The sequence below is a fragment of the Arachis stenosperma genome, chromosome 8 (assembly GCF_014773155.1).
Source record: "Arachis stenosperma cultivar V10309 chromosome 8, arast.V10309.gnm1.PFL2, whole genome shotgun sequence".
NCBI lineage: Eukaryota > Viridiplantae > Streptophyta > Magnoliopsida > Fabales > Fabaceae > Arachis > Arachis stenosperma.
The window spans coordinates 5,381,725-5,404,897 of NC_080384.1; the positions used below are offsets into that span (position 1 = coordinate 5,381,725).

Genomic DNA, 23,173 nt, shown 5'->3' on the forward strand with positions numbered 1-23,173 from the left:
TATCTTAGTCTTAAAAAAAAAAGTTTTTCTCATTTTCAAAATAAATTGACTTTGCTCTTTAATAAAACGAAAATAAAATACAGGTGCTGCTAATTTGCGAATTAGATATTGCTGATTTAGTAGTACTTTGTTATTCTAATCAAAGATAGATAAAATTTCAATTTGATAATTTTATAATATTAAATTTTAAATATGTCAATCGAATTTAAACTTTTTTTACTAAATTAGACAATCTTTTATGAATTTAATTTTATAAATAATTGAATTTATATTATCACATAAATAAAAATAATTAATTTTGATATTTATCATTTAAAAATTAACTATATTCGTTAATATGATTGAATAACTATATACAATTTTTTACAACTAATTATGCCGCAATTTTATGTCATATAAATTTAATTTAAGTTTTTAATTTTTTTTTAATGTAACCTTAGTTTTCGTTACCCTTAGGCCTTATCCTGACTGCTTGCTTTTATATTGATCACTAAATTACTAATGCTTTAAGTATTTTGGTTAAAATGGAAACTTTTCATAATTTGTGATGTAGGGAATTAGCCTAATTAGAGAAATGAATTTATGATACTAAATTATTTATGGATTGTTTAATCTCACGTTAGTTAACATTGTAAGATGGATTATTTTTATAAAAAATAATATAAATAAAAAATGGATTTTTTATTTTTTATTGCCAATCCACTAATAATAGAAGGAAGTTAAAAAAATAATAGAGAAGAAAAAGGAGAGCCTTTATAAAGCGTAAAATACTCGCTTTAATTGTGTTTCCCACACGAAAACTCTCTCGTCTTTGTTTTTCACAATCTCGTCTTTGTTTCTCACTCTCAACCATTCCAAGTCCATGGATCCCTACAAGGTACGCAAACTCCTAATCATAAGCTCATTCATATCGATTTCCGTTCCTCTGAAAACGATTCTCGTGAATCTGTTAAAGCTAAGCCTTTTGGTTTTGACTTTTCATGCTTCTTTAAAGTTTTGTTTAATTGAGCCATTTTTTGCGGATCAATTTAATTGTGAAACGGTGTTTGGTGATTGAAATCATTGCCTTTTTTCTCCGTTTCATACAGTACCGGCCATCCAGCGCCTTCAACTCTCCGTTCTGGACCACAAACTCAGGTGCTCCCGTTTGGAACAACAACTCATCCCTAACCGTTGGAAATAGAGGTTTCTTCTTATTCTTTATCCTTTTTGGGCGATGAACAATTTTCTGTGTCTAGAGGTTATGAATATATATTGGATTTGTGATGTATATGTTGTATTATTTTACATATTAACTTATTTGAATGCCTTCTTGTTTGCTTAATATTGCTCGAATCCCTAGGAAATAACATACTTTTTAATGTGGTTCGATTTGATTTGCTTCCATTTATGAATAATTTTGATTTGTTAAACACTCTTAGCTTTGTGATGATTATATTTTTTATTTCAAGGTAATCTGATTGTCAAGTGTAGACTGTGGAGTATTGAGTTGTAGTAGTTCCGTATCTTTTCTTATGTAAACAAAACACTGTGTATTTTTTTCCTTTGTTTGTTTTGGAATTTTTATTTATAGTTTGGGTTTGTTAAGGAGGGTGTTTATGTATCCCGTCTGTTTGTGTAAAGCTAGGATGTGAATTTAGATGAGTGTTGTTTCACTGAATTTTCTTTCTTTTTTTTTTTCTTTTAACCCTTTTGGCAGGTCCAATTCTCCTAGAGGATTATCATCTTGTCGAAAAGCTTGCAAACTTTGACAGGGAACGGATCCCAGAACGTGTTGTCCATGCTAGGGGAGCAAGTGCAAAGGGTTTCTTTGAGGTCACACATGACATTACTCACCTGTCATGTGCCGATTTCCTTCGTGCCCCCGGAGTTCAGACACCCGTTATTGTCCGTTTCTCAACTGTTATTCACGAGCGTGGCAGCCCTGAAACCTTGAGGGATCCTCGTGGTTTTGCTGTGAAGTTTTACACCCGGGAGGTAATCATTTAGGACCATACCACACAATTTAATAAATATACCTTTCAATGTCAAATATTAAAAGATGTTTTATATGTTTAAATGTATTTATCTTTTGAAGCAATTTCTAAATACAGGGTAACTTCGACCTTGTTGGAAACAACTTTCCAGTCTTCTTTGTTCGCGATGGGATGAAGTTTCCAGACATGGTCCATGCCCTTAAACCCAATCCCAAGTCCCACATCCAGGAGAATTGGAGGATTCTTGACTTCTTCTCCCACCACCCAGAAAGCCTTCACATGTTCACCTTTTTGTTTGATGATGTGGGTGTCCCACAAGATTACAGGCATATGGATGGTTCTGGTGTTAACACTTATACTCTGATCAACAAGGCTGGGAAAGTACACTATGTTAAATTTCACTGGAGGCCCACATGTGGGGTTAAGTGTCTGTTAGAGGATGATGCTGTTAAGGTTGGAGGATCCAACCACAGCCATGCTACTCAAGATCTTTATGATTCGATTGCTGCGGGCAACTATCCTGAGTGGAAACTGTACATTCAAACTATAGATCCCGACCATGAAGACAAATTTGACTTTGACCCGCTTGATGTGACTAAGACCTGGCCCGAGGACATCTTGCCCCTGCAGCCTGTTGGTCGTTTGGTCTTGAACAAGAACATAGATAATTTCTTTGCTGAGAATGAACAAATTGCATTCTGCCCTGCAATTGTGGTACCTGGTGTTTACTATTCAGATGACAAGTTGCTTCAGACTAGGATATTCTCTTACTCTGACACACAAAGGCACAGGCTTGGACCAAACTATTTGCAGCTCCCTGTTAATGCTCCCAAGTGTGCTCACCACAACAATCATCATGAGGGTTTTATGAACTTCATGCACAGGGATGAAGAGGTGAATCTTTATCTTTGTCTGCAATTTCCTTATTCAAATTTTGGATCAGAAGCTGGTTGCCACTTTAAAGTAGTGCTTTTACCTTTTTTGTACATGTGTAACTCCTCTTGTGATATTGCAAAATGCTTTTAGCTGCTTTCTTTCATTTTCTCTGTTGACTGAATGCTTGATTTCACAGATCAATTACTTCCCTTCAAGGTATGATCCTGTTCGTCATGCAGAAAAGGTCCCCATTCCTTCTGTTATTCTCAATGGAAGGCGTGAGAAGGTATGTTCTGATGGATTTCTTATCGTGAATGTGAATACTTCATATTTAAATGTCTTCCAACTTGAAATCAGTTATATTTCTTAGTTGCCAATAAAGTTAGGCCAAAGTTAATATGAAAGGTAGTTGATTTATTTAAAAAGAAGAAAGAACCCCTCAAAATGTCTCCTTTATTGATCAACAATGTGTAAGCAACTCTACTTCTTAATGCAGACCATAATTGAGAAGGAGAACAACTTCAAGCAACCAGGAGAGAGATACCGTTCTTTTGCACCGGACAGGTTCCTGTCATAAACCAATGATGTGATTAATACAATATATTATATTTGCTGATGTCTGTATAACTGGATTCTCTCTGCTTGTTGTGCAGGCAAGATAGATTTATCCGCCGATGGGTCGATGCGCTGTCTGACCCACGTGTCACCCATGAAATCCGCAGCATCTGGATCTCATACTGGTCTCAGGTGAGACTTGAATTGCAAATTTATCGCTTGATGAACTTTATTTTCATGAATGCCGAATGAATCTATACTGGTTTGCTCATTCAATGTTTCTCTTTCTATCGTTATGCAGGCGGATCGTTCTCTTGGTCAGAAATTAGCATCTCATCTGAACGTGAGGCCAAGCATCTAAGGCTGTTTGGCACACCAAAGCAGAGAGTTTGTTTGCAAGAGTTGCAGATGTGGAAGGATTATGATAAGGATAATGCCAGTTTGGATCACTTTAAAGGGTTGATATAGCAATATATTTGTGTTGTATACCAAATACCAAATATATACCTACAAATTTGTCTATGCAACTCCTTTAAGCTGTCGTCTCAAAATAAATAATGTTTTGTTTGCGTTATTTATAACTAGGTTTTTGAGCACTCTTCTCTCTGGTGTAATTTCTTATGCATGCCATACCATTAAGGATTGTCACGGTGAAAATTCGAATTTTTGAATAAGCTAATTACTATATCATAAGGATTTGTCACGGTGAAAATTCGAATTTTTGAATAAGCTAATTACTATACCAATTCAACTTGATTAGGTCTTAAAATTTTTATTGTCATTGGTTATTATTTCAATGCCCTAAAGACGAACTGGGCTATCTTTTATAGGCCTCTTATATTTTGTTTTCTATGGGTTTTTTTTTTCATTCAAAAAGATGTTAAGTGGACTTTCTTTAGAAAGTCCTAACGTGTTCCGGTCCCCAAAGAAAAACAAATGAACAAACAGTCCTGGCATACACTACCCAAAAAAAGCCCTAACATATTGTACGAATTTGGTAATAAAAAATGTTTAAAATGTTAACCAAGTTGGGTTGGTCTAGTATTGGTTCACTAGTCTGCTTAAGTAAGTATCGGAGGTTCGAATTCCATCTGCTGCATGCAGCAACCTATTGGCCAGCGACAAACCCTTAAATGGAGCTCAGTACCACGGCGGATTAGTCCTTAGACTGCCGGACTAGGGGATACCATGAAAAACAAAAAAAATGTTAAAAATGTTTATAAATTTATTTATGAAGGTTAAAATGGTTATACGGAAGAGGATAAGGGACAGTTAAATTTGGCTACCACTTGGTTCCATATCTAGCTATTTATGAATAAATGAAACTAATTTTATCTGTAGATTTCTATAAATGAAAATTTATAATTTACACAAAAATTGAAAAAGTTCAGTGGCTAGAGGGCAATCGTTATACCATACCCGATATGCTTCTTTCTTCTTCCTTCTTCAAACCTGAAAGTTGCAAGCCTTCGTTCTTCAAACGTACGATCGTAATCACAACCCCAACTTACGCCTACACCCAACAACTTTACAAGTGTTTTTGAGAATGTTAACGGGAAAAAATGGTGAAATTATCATTTATCAAGCGAGAAAAAAAATCTTAAACACTCTATTACAATTACCTCAAAAGACAACGAGTCTCTTAACAAAAAAAAATATTTTTTCCTGTTTCTGATCTTTATTTTTATGAGACTGATTAGCTTCTATGTCAATATTTTCTATCGATATTAACGGAACAAGCCTACATAGCATGTTAAATTATTGATTTATCCATTAAGAACCAATTAGGATTAACAAATTCTTTTTTGTTGAGAGTCTCGTTGTCTTTTAAGGATAATTATCAAGATTATTTAGTTATTATTTTTATTTTTCTATTATCTTTTTCAGATACATTAACTAAATTTATTGTGTAAAACTAATAAATATTAGTGATTTTTAGATTATTTTTATTTATAAAAATTAAATAAAAGATATATTAGTGATTAACATGTCACGTAAGTATGTTTTGAAAAGAGATCATTGACAAAAGGACTAACCAGTCCTACAAAATTAAATATAAAAAATTAAAAAGAATATTTTTTTTGTTGACAAAAGGACTAACCAGTCCTACAAAATTAAATATAAAAAATTAAAAAGAATATTTTTTTTGTTTGAGAGTCTCATAGTCCTTTAAAAAATTTATCAGAGACCAAATTTGATATTCACTCTTTATCAAGCAGGATTTGACATTAATTGTAAGGAAATTTTGTTCGATAAAAGATAAAATTGAGTAAAAAGTAAAGATTTTAACTAAATTTTATTTCGAAAAAGTATAGGTAAACAATGAAAATATTAAACAATGTAAAGTGTAAACAATAGATATATCAAATGTTCATTTTACTAGTGTACGGATGGTTATTTTAATATTAAAATTTAGAGGATTAATTTAGAAGTGTGGTGTGTTTTAATTTGATTGATAGTTCTTCATATTATTCAAAAAAATCATTGTCCCCCTAGTATTTTCCATTTCAAAAAGATATGTGTATTACACATGACAACTTTTTTTTGGTGAATTTTTTTATTAAAAAAATAATCTTTATTCTTTTCACATTATGTCTTTTTTTTTAGTTTTATTATTGTATACAAAAAACAGAGTTTAAATTTTCACACTTATTTAAACATATTAATAAGTTAACCACTAAATCAATCCAACTTAGTTTCAGATTATTCTAATTGCAAACATATTGTATATGATAAAAGAAACTTGCCTCTGAATTGGCCCAAATGCTATTTTCATTGCCAATTGGGAAAGTGGGAATAGTCCAGTCGGTACCAAGTACATGATCATGTGTTTTCTCTCCCATATGTTCCTAGTTCAATTTCCATGTAACACACACCAAAATAAATAAATAAACAAAAAAAAAGAAAAATTAAAATAGAAGAAGAACGCCACGTTGCTATGTTCATGATCTGTCCGGTATCAGCAAAATTTTGGATTGGGCATTAAACCAGACAAGGCATAAATTAAAACGTTTGAATGTTAATTTAACTAGTTCAATGGGATACGTGTAGACATGATGTAGTAATTATCCTTGATAACATTGCAGAGAATTCAGATCTCGTATTACTTATACATAACTTTATATTTTTAAGATTTTTAAAAAATGGGTGACTACTCGTATTCTTACATTACGTTATCATGTGTTCAAGTTAAATTTATTTGAGAGTAAGAAATTTGTTTTACGAGATTGCATTTTTGAAAATTTTCAACCATGTTATTATTAATGAAGGAAATTGTTAGCAGGGTTTTTGAAGTTTTTAATTTGTTTTAGCTAATAATAAAGCATGTTTAACATAACACATAAGAAACAAACAAAAAAGTGGAGTTGAGGGTAGAAAGTAAAAACATACTGTGTGAGAGAAGCAACATTTCTGGGCAAAGAAGGACTATATATAATTCCACTCCACTCCTGCAAAAAATATCAGCTGTATGTATAGGAACACGTTATGTGAATATATAATTAAGCCCTAAACAAATTAATACCATCGAGATTTCTTTCCTCCTTTTTTGTTTAATTTTCGAGCACAGACGACACTAATTAATACGCACGAACATTACTGAAATACATAATATATATACTTACCATCAAAGCTCTTGATCAGTGATGATAATTAAAACTAACATACAAGCTAAGCTTGGTCGCTAATTCAATGAATTGAATCACATCTTTCACGATGTCTTTGTTGTCTTGCAGCCTTTGCTCATTTTCTTTATCTGTGTTTCGTTGTTTTCCATTTGTTGATGTATATGTGGGAGGTGTATGCATGTTCTCAATAATGCAAGCTCTCTTCTCCCCTTTTTTTCCCCCTTTTTGTTGGGCTATGCTACATGTTGTTATGGAATGATTTTTAATGCTTGTGTGTTTTGGAGAAACAGAAAATTAACATGAAACGTTATTTCCGTGTCATTTACTTGTTTAATAGGCTATGCCAGAGAATTTAATGAAAGAAAATCAATATTTTGGTTATTTATATAAAATATAAAATTATAAAAATAAAAGAACTCTTAAAGTAGGGTTTGGTGGAGAGACAGAGACGGAAAGACTAAGACTGAGAGACAGAAATTGAAATAAATCTCAATATTCTGTTTGATACAAAGTGAGAGACAGAAATTAAAACAAAAATAAAATTCTAATTTAACTTGTACAAAAAGTAAAATTGAAATTAATTGAAATAAAGGTATTTTAGATATAAAATGTTATTAAATTTTCAGTCTCCATTTCTAAAAATTTTAGTCCTTGTGTTCCTACTTTTTAGAAGTACTAAAATACTGAAATTTTTTTAACAAAAATAAAAATTTTAATACCAATCTCTAAACCAACAAACATAATACTAAATTTCAATTTTTCCATCTATGTGTTAGTACCTAAGTTACTGTTTTTAAAAACCATCAAAAAAGGTCTGTTATTTGTCGACATTAGTTACGGTAGTGGATGCTCTATTGATTTCGCTAATTTGTGGATTATTCGGTATAAATTTATCTACTATTACTTGATAAATTTGTTTCCATCTAAATTAAAATCAACCACCTCAAAATGGTTATGCCTCTGACTTTGATTTTTTTTTTTTTTTTTTGTCAATACTGATGATATTTTTCTATTGCCAAGAATAAAAGTTAATATATACGAATTTTATCATAGTACGCTTAATGCATTAAAGTTTTTCAATATTGAAGGCACCTTTGAGAAATAGTAAATCAACTAATCATTTTATTGGGATAAGCATTAACTGTAGTGGCTGCATGCTGACTGTAGTGAGACCCACCGAAGACTTTTGGGTATTTAGTGCATATGTGGATTGTGGCTAAACAGCCTTCAAAATCAACATTATTGATGGCAACATAACATGGCGTGTTGATGGTGAAAACTTCAAACTTTGTGAATTAAAAAAATAATTTCAAACATTGGTTTCGTAATTTAGATCTTTACAACTACTTGTTAATCTGCTATAGCCACATAACATGTCTTGATCTGAAATTTCTGTAGTAAGGGATATGAAAATATCTAGATCCCCCAATAAGGTGGGGGGAAAGTGGAAGGGACCCATTTTCATATGAATTATTAAGCTAGCTTTGAGACTTTTCTTTCTTTATGCTACACAACAAAGTGACACGCACATGCAAATGCAATGTCGTCCTCTACTCTCACAACTCAACAAAATTAGAATTAATGTGGCTCCTAATTTCTCATCTAAACCCATCTCTTTTATCCCTCCCTAAAATACTAATTGTTATTATTATATTAATAAAAAAATTGAGTTGATTTAATAATTACTTCATTAGCTAATTCAATTAAACAAGTATCGAAGATTTGACTTTCATTTATTTTATACATATAGTAATATTTATTGACTAATAATAAACTTTTAAATATAACTCGTATTTGTGATAGATTAATTTTTAATTTGTGGGATAGATAAATATCATAAAAAAAACAAAATTAACAATTATATTAACTCCAATAGAAGAAATCAGTCATCAATCAATCAGTACGTCTATATAAAATAAGTTTGATTATTATTTATCTTTATTAGTTTGATTATTGTTTTATTATGAATTATTTAATTATTTTCATAGTTAATTTAGTTAAAAAATAATATGAACCAATATATAAAATATAAATATATACATAGATATATAGCGACTATATAATTTGATAATTAATTTTTAATATATAAAAAATATTTTTGTTACGGCGGGTCATATATATATACAATCAATCTCTCACGTTTCATAGTCCGGTTTTAGTCATTTAGTGTTATAATATAGAAAAGAAAAATAACCAATATATCCTTATTATTAGTAAGCATATATATAAAAATAAATAAATAAATAAATAAATAAATATCTAACAGTGCGAACAAGTTGGAGCCACAGGTAGCTTAGCGAGGGTGAAGGGACCATTTTGACATGAATTATGATTTTGAGTGAGCCTTTTCATTATTGCTTTGCTATGCAACAAACAAGAAAAGGAACCTACGAACATTGCCAATATCATTCATTTCATTTCATTTCCTAACGTGATGAATTGATGAAGCTGCCGACACCCTTTCTTGATATATTTATAAATAAAATTTTTAAGTAATTTATAAGTGTGAAATATCATTCATTTGGCGAGTTAGTATTTGAAGTTAAGTTAGACCTATTGAATTTTAATTAAAATATGATATTAGAACATATCTAATTCAATATTGTTGGGTCACCCATTTATAAATATTCACGTTTTAGATTATCATTTCTAAATTCTTTAAAGATAATTTATAAGTAGTGTGAAATATTCCTTCGCTCTTGAGATAACTTTGAAAATTGAATTAAATTTTTCCAATGTAAAAGACTAGAATTCGATCAATTACCTTTAATTTTTCATTAAGTTTCATAGTATATATATATAGTAATATCATTAAGTTGTTAGTCTTACACTACGTACTGTTGCATGGTGATAATGATCAATGACATGCGCACTACTTGTGGTTAATCATATATATGATCCGATCTTATCCTCTTGCGAGACAATGCAACTTTAATTTGATTTCATTATTAGCGCCAGTAATCGTAGTTGTAAAGGCGTTGAAAAATAGTAATGGCTACCTAAGAATTTTGATTAGTAGTGCAACTAATTAAACTTTTTACTAATTGGCAATCAATTTTCGGAAACACGGGTGTTGTCGAGTCATAGTCACACATGCATAATGCATAGTTTCTTTGATAGAGATTTTTGTAGTGATATGCACCTAACAATTAATATTATGATAACATTATTTATTTTTGTATCATTGTTTCATGAAATCAAGAAAAAATGTGATATGAAGACAGATATACATACATAGTTTTGTTCTCTTCATGGAGCTAAGCCACGCACTGAGCGGTTTTCCTTTTAAATCACTACAATAATGAATCATGAATGTCAATGGTGTAAGAAAAAGTGAAGTACATATATATATATATGATGCAGTACAAAGAGATCACACCGTATGTACCGTACAAATGTATATTATTACCAATAACTGCTAATTAACTACATCTTATATAGTTACTAGCTAGATTTGTTTGAATTTGAATTATTGAATCAATTGTTTGAGATTGATTTTAGGGGCACTATGATGGTCCCAGCAGACATGTGGATGCAAAGGCCCATTGACTTTGGCATTATTATCTCACCTCACTTCACCTACTGTCTACTGACCCACCCCACACTCACATGTGATCACTTGCTTAATAATATATGTTTCTCTTTTTATATATTATGCTTCATTCTCTATTACGATCCGAGCTAAGAGAGAGGTGAGAATTAAAGAATTAAACCACATTTTGTAATGAAAATAATTGGGCTCTGTAAAATTTCTAATTCCACCACTACGTTATTATAATATATAAGAGATAAAATTATTTATGTGTTTTTATTTATTAATTTAAATATTTTAAAAAATAATTTTATAATATAATATTAAATTTTTTATATATAATTAATATATTTAGAGTTTAATTTTTATTACTTTGATCACGACTATCTTAATTCTTAACCATAGTTAAAATTGTGACTTTGTCTAAAAAGTTATAAACATAGGTCAAAGATCCAGTTTTTTTTTAAATATGATTTAAAATAAAAAATATTATAATGCTGTCTTTTTTTTATTAGTTTAATTTTTTTGAAATAGTAGTTTAGTGCAATTATTATTATAGGAAAATTTTTAAATGTACCAAAAATATCGGTGTTCCAGTTGTTTTCACCGTTGACATCCTTGTGAAATTTGTTTACATTGCATAGCCTAGCTAGCTAGTGGAGGTATATGTGTATGTATGAGTGCATGTATCTGAAGTGGTCATACAAATATACAACGAAGATTTGGAACTTTGGGTGGGTAGGGACAGTCCCTCTTTTCCTTTGAACAATAATGCATTTCTATCATTGTCTTTCCTACTTTTCCCTTTTTTGTATTCTTCTCTGTTGGTTTACTTGTACACTTCACGTTACTATTAGCGTTTTGTCAAGACACGTTTCAAATTTATATGATATAATAATAGTTCAGAATTGTATATACGCGACTTTAATAATTTAAAGATATCGCATTCAATTTTTCATTATAATTACTTTAAAATTATTTCTGAAATACAGCTCGTATTAGCAGTAAATCAATCTTTTAATTTGTTTGTCAGATTAAAAGAGAGCGTGAAAGAAAATCTAAAATCATCCAACCCAAAATTTAATAAAAATGGTAATACATAAGTCTAGATAAGTGACGATGCAGTGAAGGATTCCTGCAAAATTATTGGACCTCTCTTTAATTTTCTTTGAAAGGCTCAACAACCTTTTAATCTTATTCGGATATTTCACTATTACTTTGTACAAGGAAATAACTATTGTACTGATTAATATAGATATGCATGCATGCATGGATATACTCATAAATAAATATTAAAATACCAAATTCATTCTTATCGGAGGAACATTAAAGTATTTGATAGACATGGGCTATGGTTGAAGAGTTTCTCGTGCTTCACAACTTTGAGTACTAGTGACAAAGTTTGGAGTTAGCTAGTCGTTCAATTCTTCAAAGTTTTAATTTCTCAATTGTTTATTATTACTAGCTTAGAAAGATAAACTTTATTTAAAACCAATCACGCATTATCTTCGCAGTCTTAAGAGACTAATTGGTCTAGCAAAAATCTTAATTGTAATCTTATGGTGGCGTAGGATAAGAATAAAGGAATAATGGAGGGGGTTGAAAGAGAACAATAATGGATAAGTAGTCGCCGAAGCAACGCACATGATTATTGTCTTATGTATCTGACCCACTTATCCTTAATTGATTCCGTTTAGATTTTGTTTTTTATTGCATCATTCTTACGACCAGAAACGCATAACCTTCAATTCAATTAGGTCGTTGCTCAAAGAATCAAGCATCAAATCTTTCACCAAAAATAACTATTATTTAAAAGAGTAATATTATTATTATATGAGTTTTTTTATATAAAACTATTCTTTTTTTTTAGAATTTAAGCTGATAAAAAATATGAATAATTATATTTTTAATGTATTTTCTTGTTTGAGATTCTTGATTTTTTGCATACTTTTTATGATTTATCTCATATTATTATTTTTTTGGAGAATAATAAAAATAAAATTCTAGATTTTTTTATTATAAAAATGTTAATACTGTTATAAAATTATTTTTCAAAAAATTTAAAGTGAGAAAATATATATATAAATTATATATGTAATACTTTTTATATACACTATTTTTATATATTTTCTATTATTAATATTAAAATTTATTGATAAAAAATTGAGAAAAATACTAAATTTATCTTTTATACCATAAAAATATAAAAAAGAATGCTTTAAATATATTTTCTTACTTAAAATTAGAGGTTAATTGTTATACATTATTATTGTATTAAAATTTTAAGAAAATAAAAATATTATCAACGAGTCATAATTCAAATTGCATAATTTTTTTATATTTATTTAAAAATTGTGGGTTCGAGTCTCACTTCTAATTTTATAAAAAAAAAATGAAAGCACTATTTTTTTTTTATTCATCACTTATATTATATATGGGAAATAGGAGTTATTTTTAGATTAAGAAAAAGAAAGATCAAAGAAAATAATGTCCATCTCACCCGAATTAGTTTATAAATAATTGAGTATCTCAATTGACATATTTGTTTGGATACTTATATAGACTAAAGGCCTCAACTACTACTGCTCCAATTGTTGTGTGAATTTTTCCTTAAAAATAATGGAGGGGAAAAATTATATTGTAACACGCAATATTAGATTGGGTTTGCCTCTTCGAGAACTGAATATCTAAGGTCTAGCATACTATACAGTATGTAGATAAATGTATAAATAAATAAAAAATGAAGCATATACAACAAAATTGAATGAAGCACGTGTTTTTGGGGACTTGACTTTATCTTAATGGACCAATGGTCCATGTATGTAGTCCAACCACAATACAACTAGTTACTTGTATGTTGCTTCATTCTCCAAAATTTTGATGAGAAACGACACAAACAACCAAGATAAGGATTGCGATTTATGTGTGGGTCCTAATTTTATCATCTAAAATCAAACTCTCTTATCTGTACCTTCCAATTCCGATCTACTTGAATAGTTGCAATTTTGCAACGCTGTTTATGGGTACAGATAATAATTTGATTATCCGACTAAAATCGATTAGTTTGTATTTAAAAGATAATCAAATGTAATCCAATTGGATTAGTTTGATTTTAATTGAATTAGATATGGATTCTGAGATCGCAAAATTCGAATGAATCTGATTATTTAATTAAGTTTATATTATTTAAAAAAATTATAATAATATATATGTAATTTTATTTTTTAACTTAAATTATGATATTTATTTAAGTATAATTTTAATGATGTATTGTTTTTTATTTTTTATTATTATTACATATTATTTACATAAAATGGTTCTCTCTTTTTTTTATACAATTTTTTTTCAGTCTTCAAAATTTTATTTTCAATTGAGATATTTAATTATCCAAATAGATCCAATCCGAATTTAATCAATTTAAATTAGTTCGGGTCTACATACAAAATTTTTGTATTTAAAACAATTCAAATCTATTAAAATATAATCAGTTTATTTTCTATTTCTTTTTAAATTTAAATCAACCTGAATTCGTGAACACCTCTACTATTTTGGCATAGAAAAAATGAATATATAAGTGAAATAAATGTATCCCTTTAAACTCCAATAATTTATATGTTTGATACCAACATTATTGGTTTTTTTCAAATAACATTATTGGTATTTAGTTATTTAGTGGTTGAATCTAAAGCATAACCTTTTTCAAGTGGGTGCTTTTGTTTAAAAGAATTTTAGTTTATTATGGAAAATTGTCTGTAAAAATATATTATTTTTATGTTTATTTAAAATTTTAAAATCTAATTCTTAAAAATAATTTATTCTCATAAAAAAGTATTGCCAAAATTTACAAAAGCTTAAAATTATTATTTATAATAATAATATTAATCAATCGATAAAATTTAAAAAGTGGACAAATTACATGAATAAATCGAAATTTGAAAAATATGTATCATGCATGTCTATATCTAGCAGCGATTTATAGATATAGTTTTTACTTTACATTTTTTATGTACAAGATAAAAATTGTTACACTCTATAATAATTTACATAAAATTAAAAAAGTTACATATTTATCTGTTATTTTAAAAAGTTATAATTAAATAGATTTAAAATCTAATTAATTAATTTATATAACTTGCCCTTAAAAAGTTGATTGATAATTTTATTATCAAATATCAATTTTAATCTAAATCCTAAACACTACTGCATAATCTTTTCCTTTAGACAAAAATATTTGGCAAACTAACTGTAGAAGGAGGGGAGGAACAAGAGAAAAAAGGTTTATAAATATTTAAGTTATGTAAAATAATATAATATAAAAAAATATTTATAAATATAAAAAAATTAAAATAATAAAAATATAATATTTTATAATAAATATTTAAATATATTAAATAATATTAATTGATGTCATTAATTCTAATTATACTTTATCAATAACATAAAGTAGCATAAAATATCAGGTTGCGGCAACAAGCTGGAGCTAAGTGAAAGCGACTTGGACCCATTTATGGATGAATTATTAAGCTTTGAGACTTTTCGGTGCTACCCTCTGTGTTTGGATAGGGACAGAAAATTTTTAAAAATGAAAAGTTTATACATGATTAAATATTTATGAAGTATCAAGTATGGTCATTTTATTAAGTTGTCGAGTCTATATATCAAATATATTTTAAATATAGACATTTGTTTGATATGTGTGTTTATTGTATTCAAATTATATTTTAATAAAAAAATAAAAAATTTTTTAAACATATTTAAATATTATCACGTGTCAGTATGTTTAGTTTTATTCTTAAAATATATTTTTAAAATAAATTTAAATATAGTATATATTATTATTTATTATAACAAAAAAATTTTTAAATACTTGATATAATTAAAATAAAATATTAAAAATAACTAAAAAAATTGATTTATATTTTAATACCAGTAAAATATCAAAATATCATTACGATTTATCTAAAAGATACTTTATATTTTATATGCATGTGTGTCTCCATATCTTATAAGATTTTAAAATTTGCGTATCGACGTATCCCGTGTCGTGTCGTGTCTCGTATCCGTGTCAGTATCCGTACATCATAGTTAAATATCCTTTGCAAAATAAATAATATAAAATAAAAATGCTATAATATATGTTACACAACCACCGTTCTTTTCTCCTAATCAATTAATGATGCATGTTAATCTTTACTTAAATAAGTTTTTAATTTTAAGTTTTTATTATTAATTTGATCTTTTAGTTTTTATTCCATATTTAGCCCGTTACAACGATATTTAATAGAAGAACAAACTAATAACAATAATTAAAATAGAAAATTATAAAGTTTACATAAAATTATTTAACTCTATAATATTTCTTTGATTTTTTCTCTTTCCAGTTGATCTGTGATTATCAATGACAAAAAATAATTGAAATAAAATTGTCAAGTCCTGCGGTATTCTTCGCACGTGAGCATAGAAAAATTTCCATAGGAGCAGCCCCACTTCTCGATTTTATTTGCTACCTCATGAATTTTCACCAATATGTTATTTCTATTTTCTAGCTACACAAACACTCAATTAACACAGGAATCAAACGTGGACCTTTGGCTTTACCTCGTCTTGTAGTTCATAGATATTTATACTACACGTCATCTATCATCATCAGATCACTCTTTAATTTTTATTTTAGTTTTTAACTTTTAATTTATTAAAAATATGGCGTTTCATTCATCATTATCTTATAATTTCATCTAAATCTCAGTCATGGCAAATTTCTTTTCTGTTACCCCTGTAAGGTGAACCTTGTCCATATATGTTCATATAATAATAATAATAATAATAATATCTCTATTATTAGTTTCGATTTTCGGGCAATCGTAAATAAAATATTTTTTTAATAAAAGATATTGATATTAATTATATAATATATAAAGTATATTTTTTGTTTTAACGTTTGTAATTTTTTTAATAAATAAAAATATTGATATTAATTATATAACATATAAAGGATGTATATTTTTTTAAACGTTTGTAATTTTTTTAACAAATATTTTTAATGTTTTATTTAATATTATTTCTAACAATTTATATTCATTCAATTTTGTTTACAATGCTTTTGATTTATATAAAATATACTTCTAAATATTTTTTTATTTTGTCTTTAATATTTTAAATAAAATTAATATTTAAGAATAATTTTAACATAAATAAAAATATTAAAAAGATTAAATAAAATTATATATTAAAAAATTAAAAAAAATAAAAATAAAAAATATATTTTAACCTTACAACTAATTCACTTGAGAAATTTTGGAGGAAAGGTTAAAATCAACATGAAAAGGAAATTAAAATTAGACATACAAGAGTAAATAAATCACTAGGTTTTGTGTGATCAACTAACTGCAAAAGTATACTAAATTTTGTTTATTATTATCTGCACTGTTCTTAACAAGTGTTGTATTAAGCAAAAACATCTATTTAAATCGTATCAATTTATGAAAAATCTCCCTAATATAATCGATATGTCTATCTTCTCCTAACTATTTTAATATTAATTTACATGCCTTTGGTCTTAGATATGCTTCCCTTCGTAGCTGGAATCCAATGTAGATTTGTATGGATCTATACACAGTGTGTGCTGTCGGTTCACTTCATATATTGTTCACGTAAAAATCTATGAAATATATCTAGGAGAATGCTAAGGGTAAATAATTTTATTGAACAATATGAACAACCACCAATTAAATAAAAGTATATTATATTTTTAAATTAATCTTTTAAATTTTAATATTAAAATAATTATCTATATACTAATAAAATAAATATTCGATATATCTATTATTTATATTATTTAATATTTTCATTATTTACCTGTACTTTTTCATATATCTAAGTTTAAGGTTTTTCTAAAATAAGACTAAATAAAAGTATATTAAAGTTACTTAATTATATTAGCTAGTCATACCTTTTTAGGGACATAATAAGATGAAGAATTATGGAAGGATATGCATAGTGATTGAATGTTAATAATTATTTCTATAAAAAAAGCAATGCTAAAAAATTATTTTTTTCTTCAATTAGTATTAGTTAATTTTTTAAAATTATTTTACTCATTTTAAATTGTAAATTCTACATCATAAACTCTTAATTTTATATTGCTTAAATTATAAACTTTAAATTCTAAAATTAACTAAAAATTAATTTTTTATACTTTTTATTCTAAAAATACTTGCTTATAATTCATAAGTTGATTATAATTCCACTTCTGTTTGGTGATGATAATGATCATGATATAGTTGGGGACGTGGTAGGACACAATTGGCTACTCATATTTATGAGGAATTTTACTGCGGTTAATTTTTATAATTAATTAATGGAAAGAGAGAGAGATGATATGTCACGATCATAGTTGCTGTGACTTGAGATCGAGATATTTGTAGCGATATACCTAACAATTTAATTTCTATGATATCAATTAAGATCAGAGTCATTATTAATTAATAATAAAGAATATACCTGTTATTTTTTCCTTTTTATAAAAATAAGGATGAGAAAATAAGAGAGGGGGCTTTATAAAGGTGTAATATAAGGCTTGTGGTTTGCTCACGAAAACACAGGGTTCTTGTTGTGTGGATAGTCACACTACAGTAGAGTACGGTAGTCTTCTTTACCCTTCCAACACAATGGATCCTTACAAGGTAGGCATGCATGCATTTCGTTCTTTAATTTCTTCACTCAAGCTAAGGAGAAACTAACTCTCTGATCTCTCAACTACTGATCGCTTTCTTCTTATTTGTACATATCTATCTCTTGTGTTCTGACTTCTGAGTTTGAGTTTGAATAATAATGGTGATTGGGTTGTTGTTGTTCAGTACCGGCCATCGAGCGCGTTCAACACACCGTTCTGGACCACCAACAGCGGCAACCCTGTTTGGAACAACAACTCCGTTCTTACTGTTGGAAACAGAGGTATCATCCATCTTAATTATTCTTACCCTTTTCCTTTTGAAAATAAATAAATAAAATATATTTCTTTTTGTTTTTAATTATTTGTTCATTAATTATATAAATGACTGGAAGATTTTTGGTCTTTGGTATACACATCAAGGTTAAATTAATTATTTATGTAGCATTTTAAACTTTAATTGTGTGTTACTCTCTCTTGAAAAGAGAAAAAAAAAAAAAGAAGAAAAAAGATTTAAAAACAAAGGAAGAGAGATAAAAGAAAGAGTGGGTTAATCTGAAAAAAAAAAGGTTAAAAAGGTTTTTGTTAAAATAAAACAATTATGCTCCATCAACATAAAATATTAGACACTAATTAGGATTTATAATTATAAAGACACATATTTAGTGTTAAGAAATCAATTATAATATTATAAAAATATTTAAGTATTTTATCATGACAAATTTAATTATTTTATTAGAAGTATTTGATTTTATTTTAAAAATATATAAAATAATATACACAAATATACATAAATACAAATTGGTTAATTTAGTAAATAATTTTTATATTAATATAATTTTTTAAATAATAGATTTAAAAATTATTTGTTTTTTATGATATAATGATATATAATTAAGTGTCAATTCTTTTATACCGTACCAAAGAAGTGTAGTTGACTAGTTGAGTTGCAAGAATAGCCGCACAAGCACATGATGAAATATAATTTTTTGAGCAAATATTTTTCAATTTCATGAAAACAAATTGAGGTCAATATCCGTACACATCTCTTTCACCATCTTAGGAAGCTTTCTTCTTTTAAGGAAAAAAGAATTGTACTTTTTCTATATTGTTATAGATGAACAAAGACAAAAGATGAGTGGTGGAGTTGATGGTTCATGGATTGACAATATATAGTAGAGAGAAAGAAGAAGCGACAAGAAAAATATGGTTAATTAATATAGGATTTGGTGGTTGATAATGATTTTTGTAAATAATATTATTAATGTGTTTAAAATTGATTCAATATTACTTTATTTTAAATTAATTCATAAATCTTAATATTAAGATAATCATTCGGATATTTAGTAAATTAAATATTCAGTCATTATTAACGGTATATAAGTAAATCGAATCAAAAGAAATAATCATTCAATTAAAATAATTAACATAAAAAAAGAATAAATAGACAATAAAAATACTAAACAATATGAAGAATAAATATATTAGATATTCAATTAGTTAAGTGTAGGGGTGGCAAACGGGCCTAAACCCGCCGGGCCGGCCCGCGTAACCCGCAAAAAAAGGCGGGCTGGGCTGGAAAATCGGGACCGCCAAATAGCAAAAGCCCGCCTAACCCGCACCGCTTAAACCGCGGGTTTTGGCGGGCTTTGGCGGGGCGGGGCGGGCTTCCCCGCCGGGCTAAGGTTTTTATTAGGGGGTATTTTGCAATTTTTTTGTCAATACCTAACTTCCCCCAACCTAACTTACAAGAGTATGAAGATAAAAATTGAGTGTTTTGAATTATGTTTATGTTATTTTGGAGACAATATTTATAATTATTTGGATTATATTTATTTTGCTTTGGAGAGAATATTATACTTTATTTTGAATGAAAATTTGGTTTATAATTATATTTATTAGATATTTATAATTACAAAGACTTTAATGTTTGTGAATATAAAAAATATAATTTTTTATGCCATTAGAAATTATAAATTTATTAATATGATTGTGAAATATATATACTTAGTAGTTAATAGTAAAAAAAAAAAAAAAGAGGAGCTTTGGCGGGCTTAGCCCGCCAGCCCGCCAGCCCGCAGTTAGGCGGGGCGGGCTAGGATTCTAAGACCGCCTCACTAGGCGGGGCGGGGCGGGGCGGGGCGGGCTTCCCCGCTTGCCACCCCTAGTTAAGTGTGTTGATAATTATCCTAATATTAAGATTTAGATAGATAATTTAGAAGTATAATGTGTTTTTACTTTATTAAATTAATTTTAGAATTTATTGTTCACATTTTTCACAAAAGTTATTGTCTATCTAATAAAATTCCATCCATAATTATCTGTATTACTATTGAATTGAATATTCAATATATTTTATTGTTCACATTGAATATCCAATATATTTATTGTTAATATTATTTAATATTATCATTGTCTCCGTAACATAGAATTTAATTAATTAATTGCATGCAGGTCCAATTCTGTTGGAGGATTATCAATTTGTGGAGAAGCTTGCAAACTTCGACAGGGAGCGGATCCCGGAGCGTGTAGTGCACGCGAGGGGAGCTAGCGCTAAGGGCTTCTTCGAAGTGACACACGACGTTTCACACCTAACATGCGCCGACTTCCTCCGCGCCCCGGGAGTGCAAACCCCCGTCATCGTCCGTTTCTCCACCGTCATCCACGAGCGCGGCAGCCCCGAGACCATCCGCGACCCCCGCGGCTTCGCCACCAAGTTTTACACCCGCGAAGGCAACTTCGATCTCGTCGGCAACAACTTCCCCGTGTTCTTCATCCGCGACGCCATGAAATTCCCTGACGTCATCCACGCCTTCAAGCCAAACCCCAAGTCCAACGTCCAAGAGAATTGGCGCATTCTCGACTTCCTCTCCCACCATCCCGAAAGCTTCAACACTTTCACGTGGTTCTATGATGACGTGGGCATCCCCATCAATTACCGTCACATGGAGGGTTTCGGTGTTCACACCTACACTCTCCTCAACAAAGCTGGCAAGGTTCTGTATGTCAAGTTTCACTGGAAGCCAAGTTGCGGCGTTAAGTCCCTTCTAGAAGAAGAGGCCATTCGCATCGGAGGAACCAACCACAGCCACGCAACGCAAGATTTGTATGATTCCATCGCTGCGGGTAACTACCCCGAATGGAAGCTCTACTTTCAGACTATGGACCCTGATCACGAGGACAATTTTGACTTTGACCCTCTTGACACTACCAAGACTTGGCCGGAGGATATTCTTCCTCTTCAGCCTGTTGGTCGCTTGGTTTTGAACAAGAACATTGATAATTTCTTCGCTGAGAATGAAATGCTTGCTTTCAGTATGCATGTGGTGCCCGGTATTAGCTACTCCAATGATAAGATGCTTCAAGGTAGGATCTTCGCTTATGCTGACACTCAGAGGCATAGGCTTGGTCCTAACTATCTTCAGATTCCTGTTAATGCTCCAAAATGTGCTCATCATAACAATCACCATGATGGTTTTATGAACTTCATGCACAGGGATGAAGAGGTACACACACCTTTATTAATTGCTTTAGTTTACATTCTCTTTCCATAACTAAATTTGTAACTAACTAGTGTTCAAATTTGACAGGTGAACTACTTCCCTTCAAGGTTTGATCCTGTTCGTCACGCAGAAAGGGTCCCCATGTCTAATGCTCTTATTAGTGGACAACGCGAAAGGGTTAGCTAGTTCTTCAATCAGATGACAATGACAATAGTTGTTTGAATTTTAATCCTGATAACAAATGAAATTATTTTAATATATGCAGAGTGTAATTGTGAAGGAGAACAACTTTAAGGAAGGCGGAGATAGATACCGTTCTTGGGCACCTGACAGGTTCTTATTATCTTATCACAAATTATAGTATAATCTGGAACTAATAACATGCATGTTTATATGTTGTTATGTCCTAACATTGGATTTTTATGATTGTGGCAGACAAGAAAGATTTATCCGCAGATGGATTGAGGCATTGTCTGACCAACGTCTGACCCATGAAATCCGCAGCATTTGGATCTCATACCTGACTCAGGCTGATCGTTCTCTTGGTCAGAAGGTAGCAAGTCGTTTGAATGTGAGGCCAAACATCTAAGGTTGCTGTGGAAGAAGAAGGGGTCAACTATGAAGAATGTAATATAGGAGTTACTTTGCATATGCGACTCTGTTACATTACAATGGATTCATAGATCCTTTTTACTATTTATTATTATTACTGTTACTATTACAGTATTACTATTACTACTGCGTTGTATACCAATGTACTGCTAAATCTGTCCGCGTGTACGTGCAACTTGTTTACCTATTTGATCAAATCAATAAATGTTGTTTGAATCATTACCTATATGTATATATTATTTATGCAAGGATTCTAGTACCAAATCCTAATCTTAGCTGGGAAATGAACGTAGTGCAGTTGTTATTTTTTGTGTGGTCATGGTAGTGCAGTTGTTTGTGAGCAAATTATGGACGAAAATTTTTTATTTGGACTTGGATATAAAAATATAACGTTTCTTTTCTCTTTTTTTTCTTTATTTGGACAGAAATTTTTACTTGGACTTCGATACGAAAACAGGGCAAGAGATCTCAAACTCTGCTGTGTGGTCGAACGTTGAGTCTTCGAGGATTTTATTAGAAGCCCAATAGGCATAGTTTTTATTAGGAAGCCCAATACATACTTTAAGATCCAAAAGTGAGAGCTATAAAGTTACTATGTCCAAAAACCCATGAATGTTGGTGCAGTTCTTCATTAAAAAGGGAAATTGGTCCTCTCAAAGTCAGTGCAATTCTTCACTTCTGCCTCTCCCTTTCAAAAAAAGAACTGTCCAAAACAAGAAAAGGTTAAAAATAAGGTCGGCCAACCAAAAATAAGGAAAAAGAAAAGCAAGGTTGCGAGAACCGAACCGGTAAATGAACCGGTAAAGTAATTGGTTCAATGGTTC

The 23,173-nt window shown here is 29.4% G+C and overlaps 2 protein-coding genes and 2 long non-coding RNA genes across 4 annotated transcripts; 2 read left to right on the forward strand and 2 right to left on the reverse strand.

Moving 5' to 3' along the window:
- Positions 1–625: 625 nt before the first annotated feature.
- On the forward strand, positions 626–4,005 carry LOC130944230 (catalase isozyme 1). Its single transcript, XM_057872443.1, has 8 exons — positions 626–877; positions 1,089–1,185; positions 1,700–1,977; positions 2,094–2,870; positions 3,049–3,138; positions 3,349–3,416; positions 3,506–3,599; positions 3,709–4,005. Exons 1-8 carry the CDS (start codon positions 863–865, stop codon positions 3,766–3,768), a joined length of 1,479 nt encoding a protein of 492 aa, XP_057728426.1. The 5' UTR covers positions 626–862; the 3' UTR covers positions 3,769–4,005.
- On the reverse strand, positions 1,632–5,487 carry LOC130944234 (uncharacterized). The gene is made up of 2 exons (XR_009072004.1): positions 4,827–5,487; positions 1,632–3,420 (listed from the first exon to the last, which is right to left on the reverse strand). It is a non-coding gene; the product is annotated as an uncharacterized LOC130944234 (long non-coding RNA).
- A 662-nt stretch (positions 5,488–6,149) lies between these two features.
- On the reverse strand, positions 6,150–7,388 carry LOC130944233 (uncharacterized). Its single transcript, XR_009072003.1, has 3 exons — positions 7,031–7,388; positions 6,798–6,856; positions 6,150–6,256 (listed from the first exon to the last, which is right to left on the reverse strand). It is a non-coding gene; the product is annotated as an uncharacterized LOC130944233 (long non-coding RNA).
- A 10,628-nt stretch (positions 7,389–18,016) lies between these two features.
- Positions 18,017–22,571, forward strand: LOC130944231 (catalase-like). The gene is made up of 6 exons (XM_057872444.1): positions 18,017–18,247; positions 18,422–18,518; positions 20,689–21,740; positions 21,825–21,914; positions 22,003–22,070; positions 22,173–22,571. The coding sequence occupies exons 1-6, from the start codon at positions 18,233–18,235 to the stop codon at positions 22,324–22,326; spliced, it is 1,476 nt and encodes a 491-aa protein (XP_057728427.1). The 5' UTR covers positions 18,017–18,232; the 3' UTR covers positions 22,327–22,571.
- Positions 22,572–23,173: the final 602 nt, after the last annotated feature.

Excerpts from the sequence above, each read along its gene's own strand:
- LOC130944230 (XM_057872443.1), top strand. Across the intron at positions 3,417-3,505 it reads CGTTCTTTTGCACCGGACAG|GCAAGATAGATTTATCCGCC; the intron begins GTTCCTGTCATA and ends CTTGTTGTGCAG. Across the intron at positions 3,600-3,708 it reads GGATCTCATACTGGTCTCAG|GCGGATCGTTCTCTTGGTCA; the intron begins GTGAGACTTGAA and ends ATCGTTATGCAG.
- LOC130944231 (XM_057872444.1), top strand. Across the intron at positions 21,741-21,824 it reads TCATGCACAGGGATGAAGAG|GTGAACTACTTCCCTTCAAG; the intron begins GTACACACACCT and ends CAAATTTGACAG. Across the intron at positions 22,071-22,172 it reads CGTTCTTGGGCACCTGACAG|ACAAGAAAGATTTATCCGCA; the intron begins GTTCTTATTATC and ends TGATTGTGGCAG.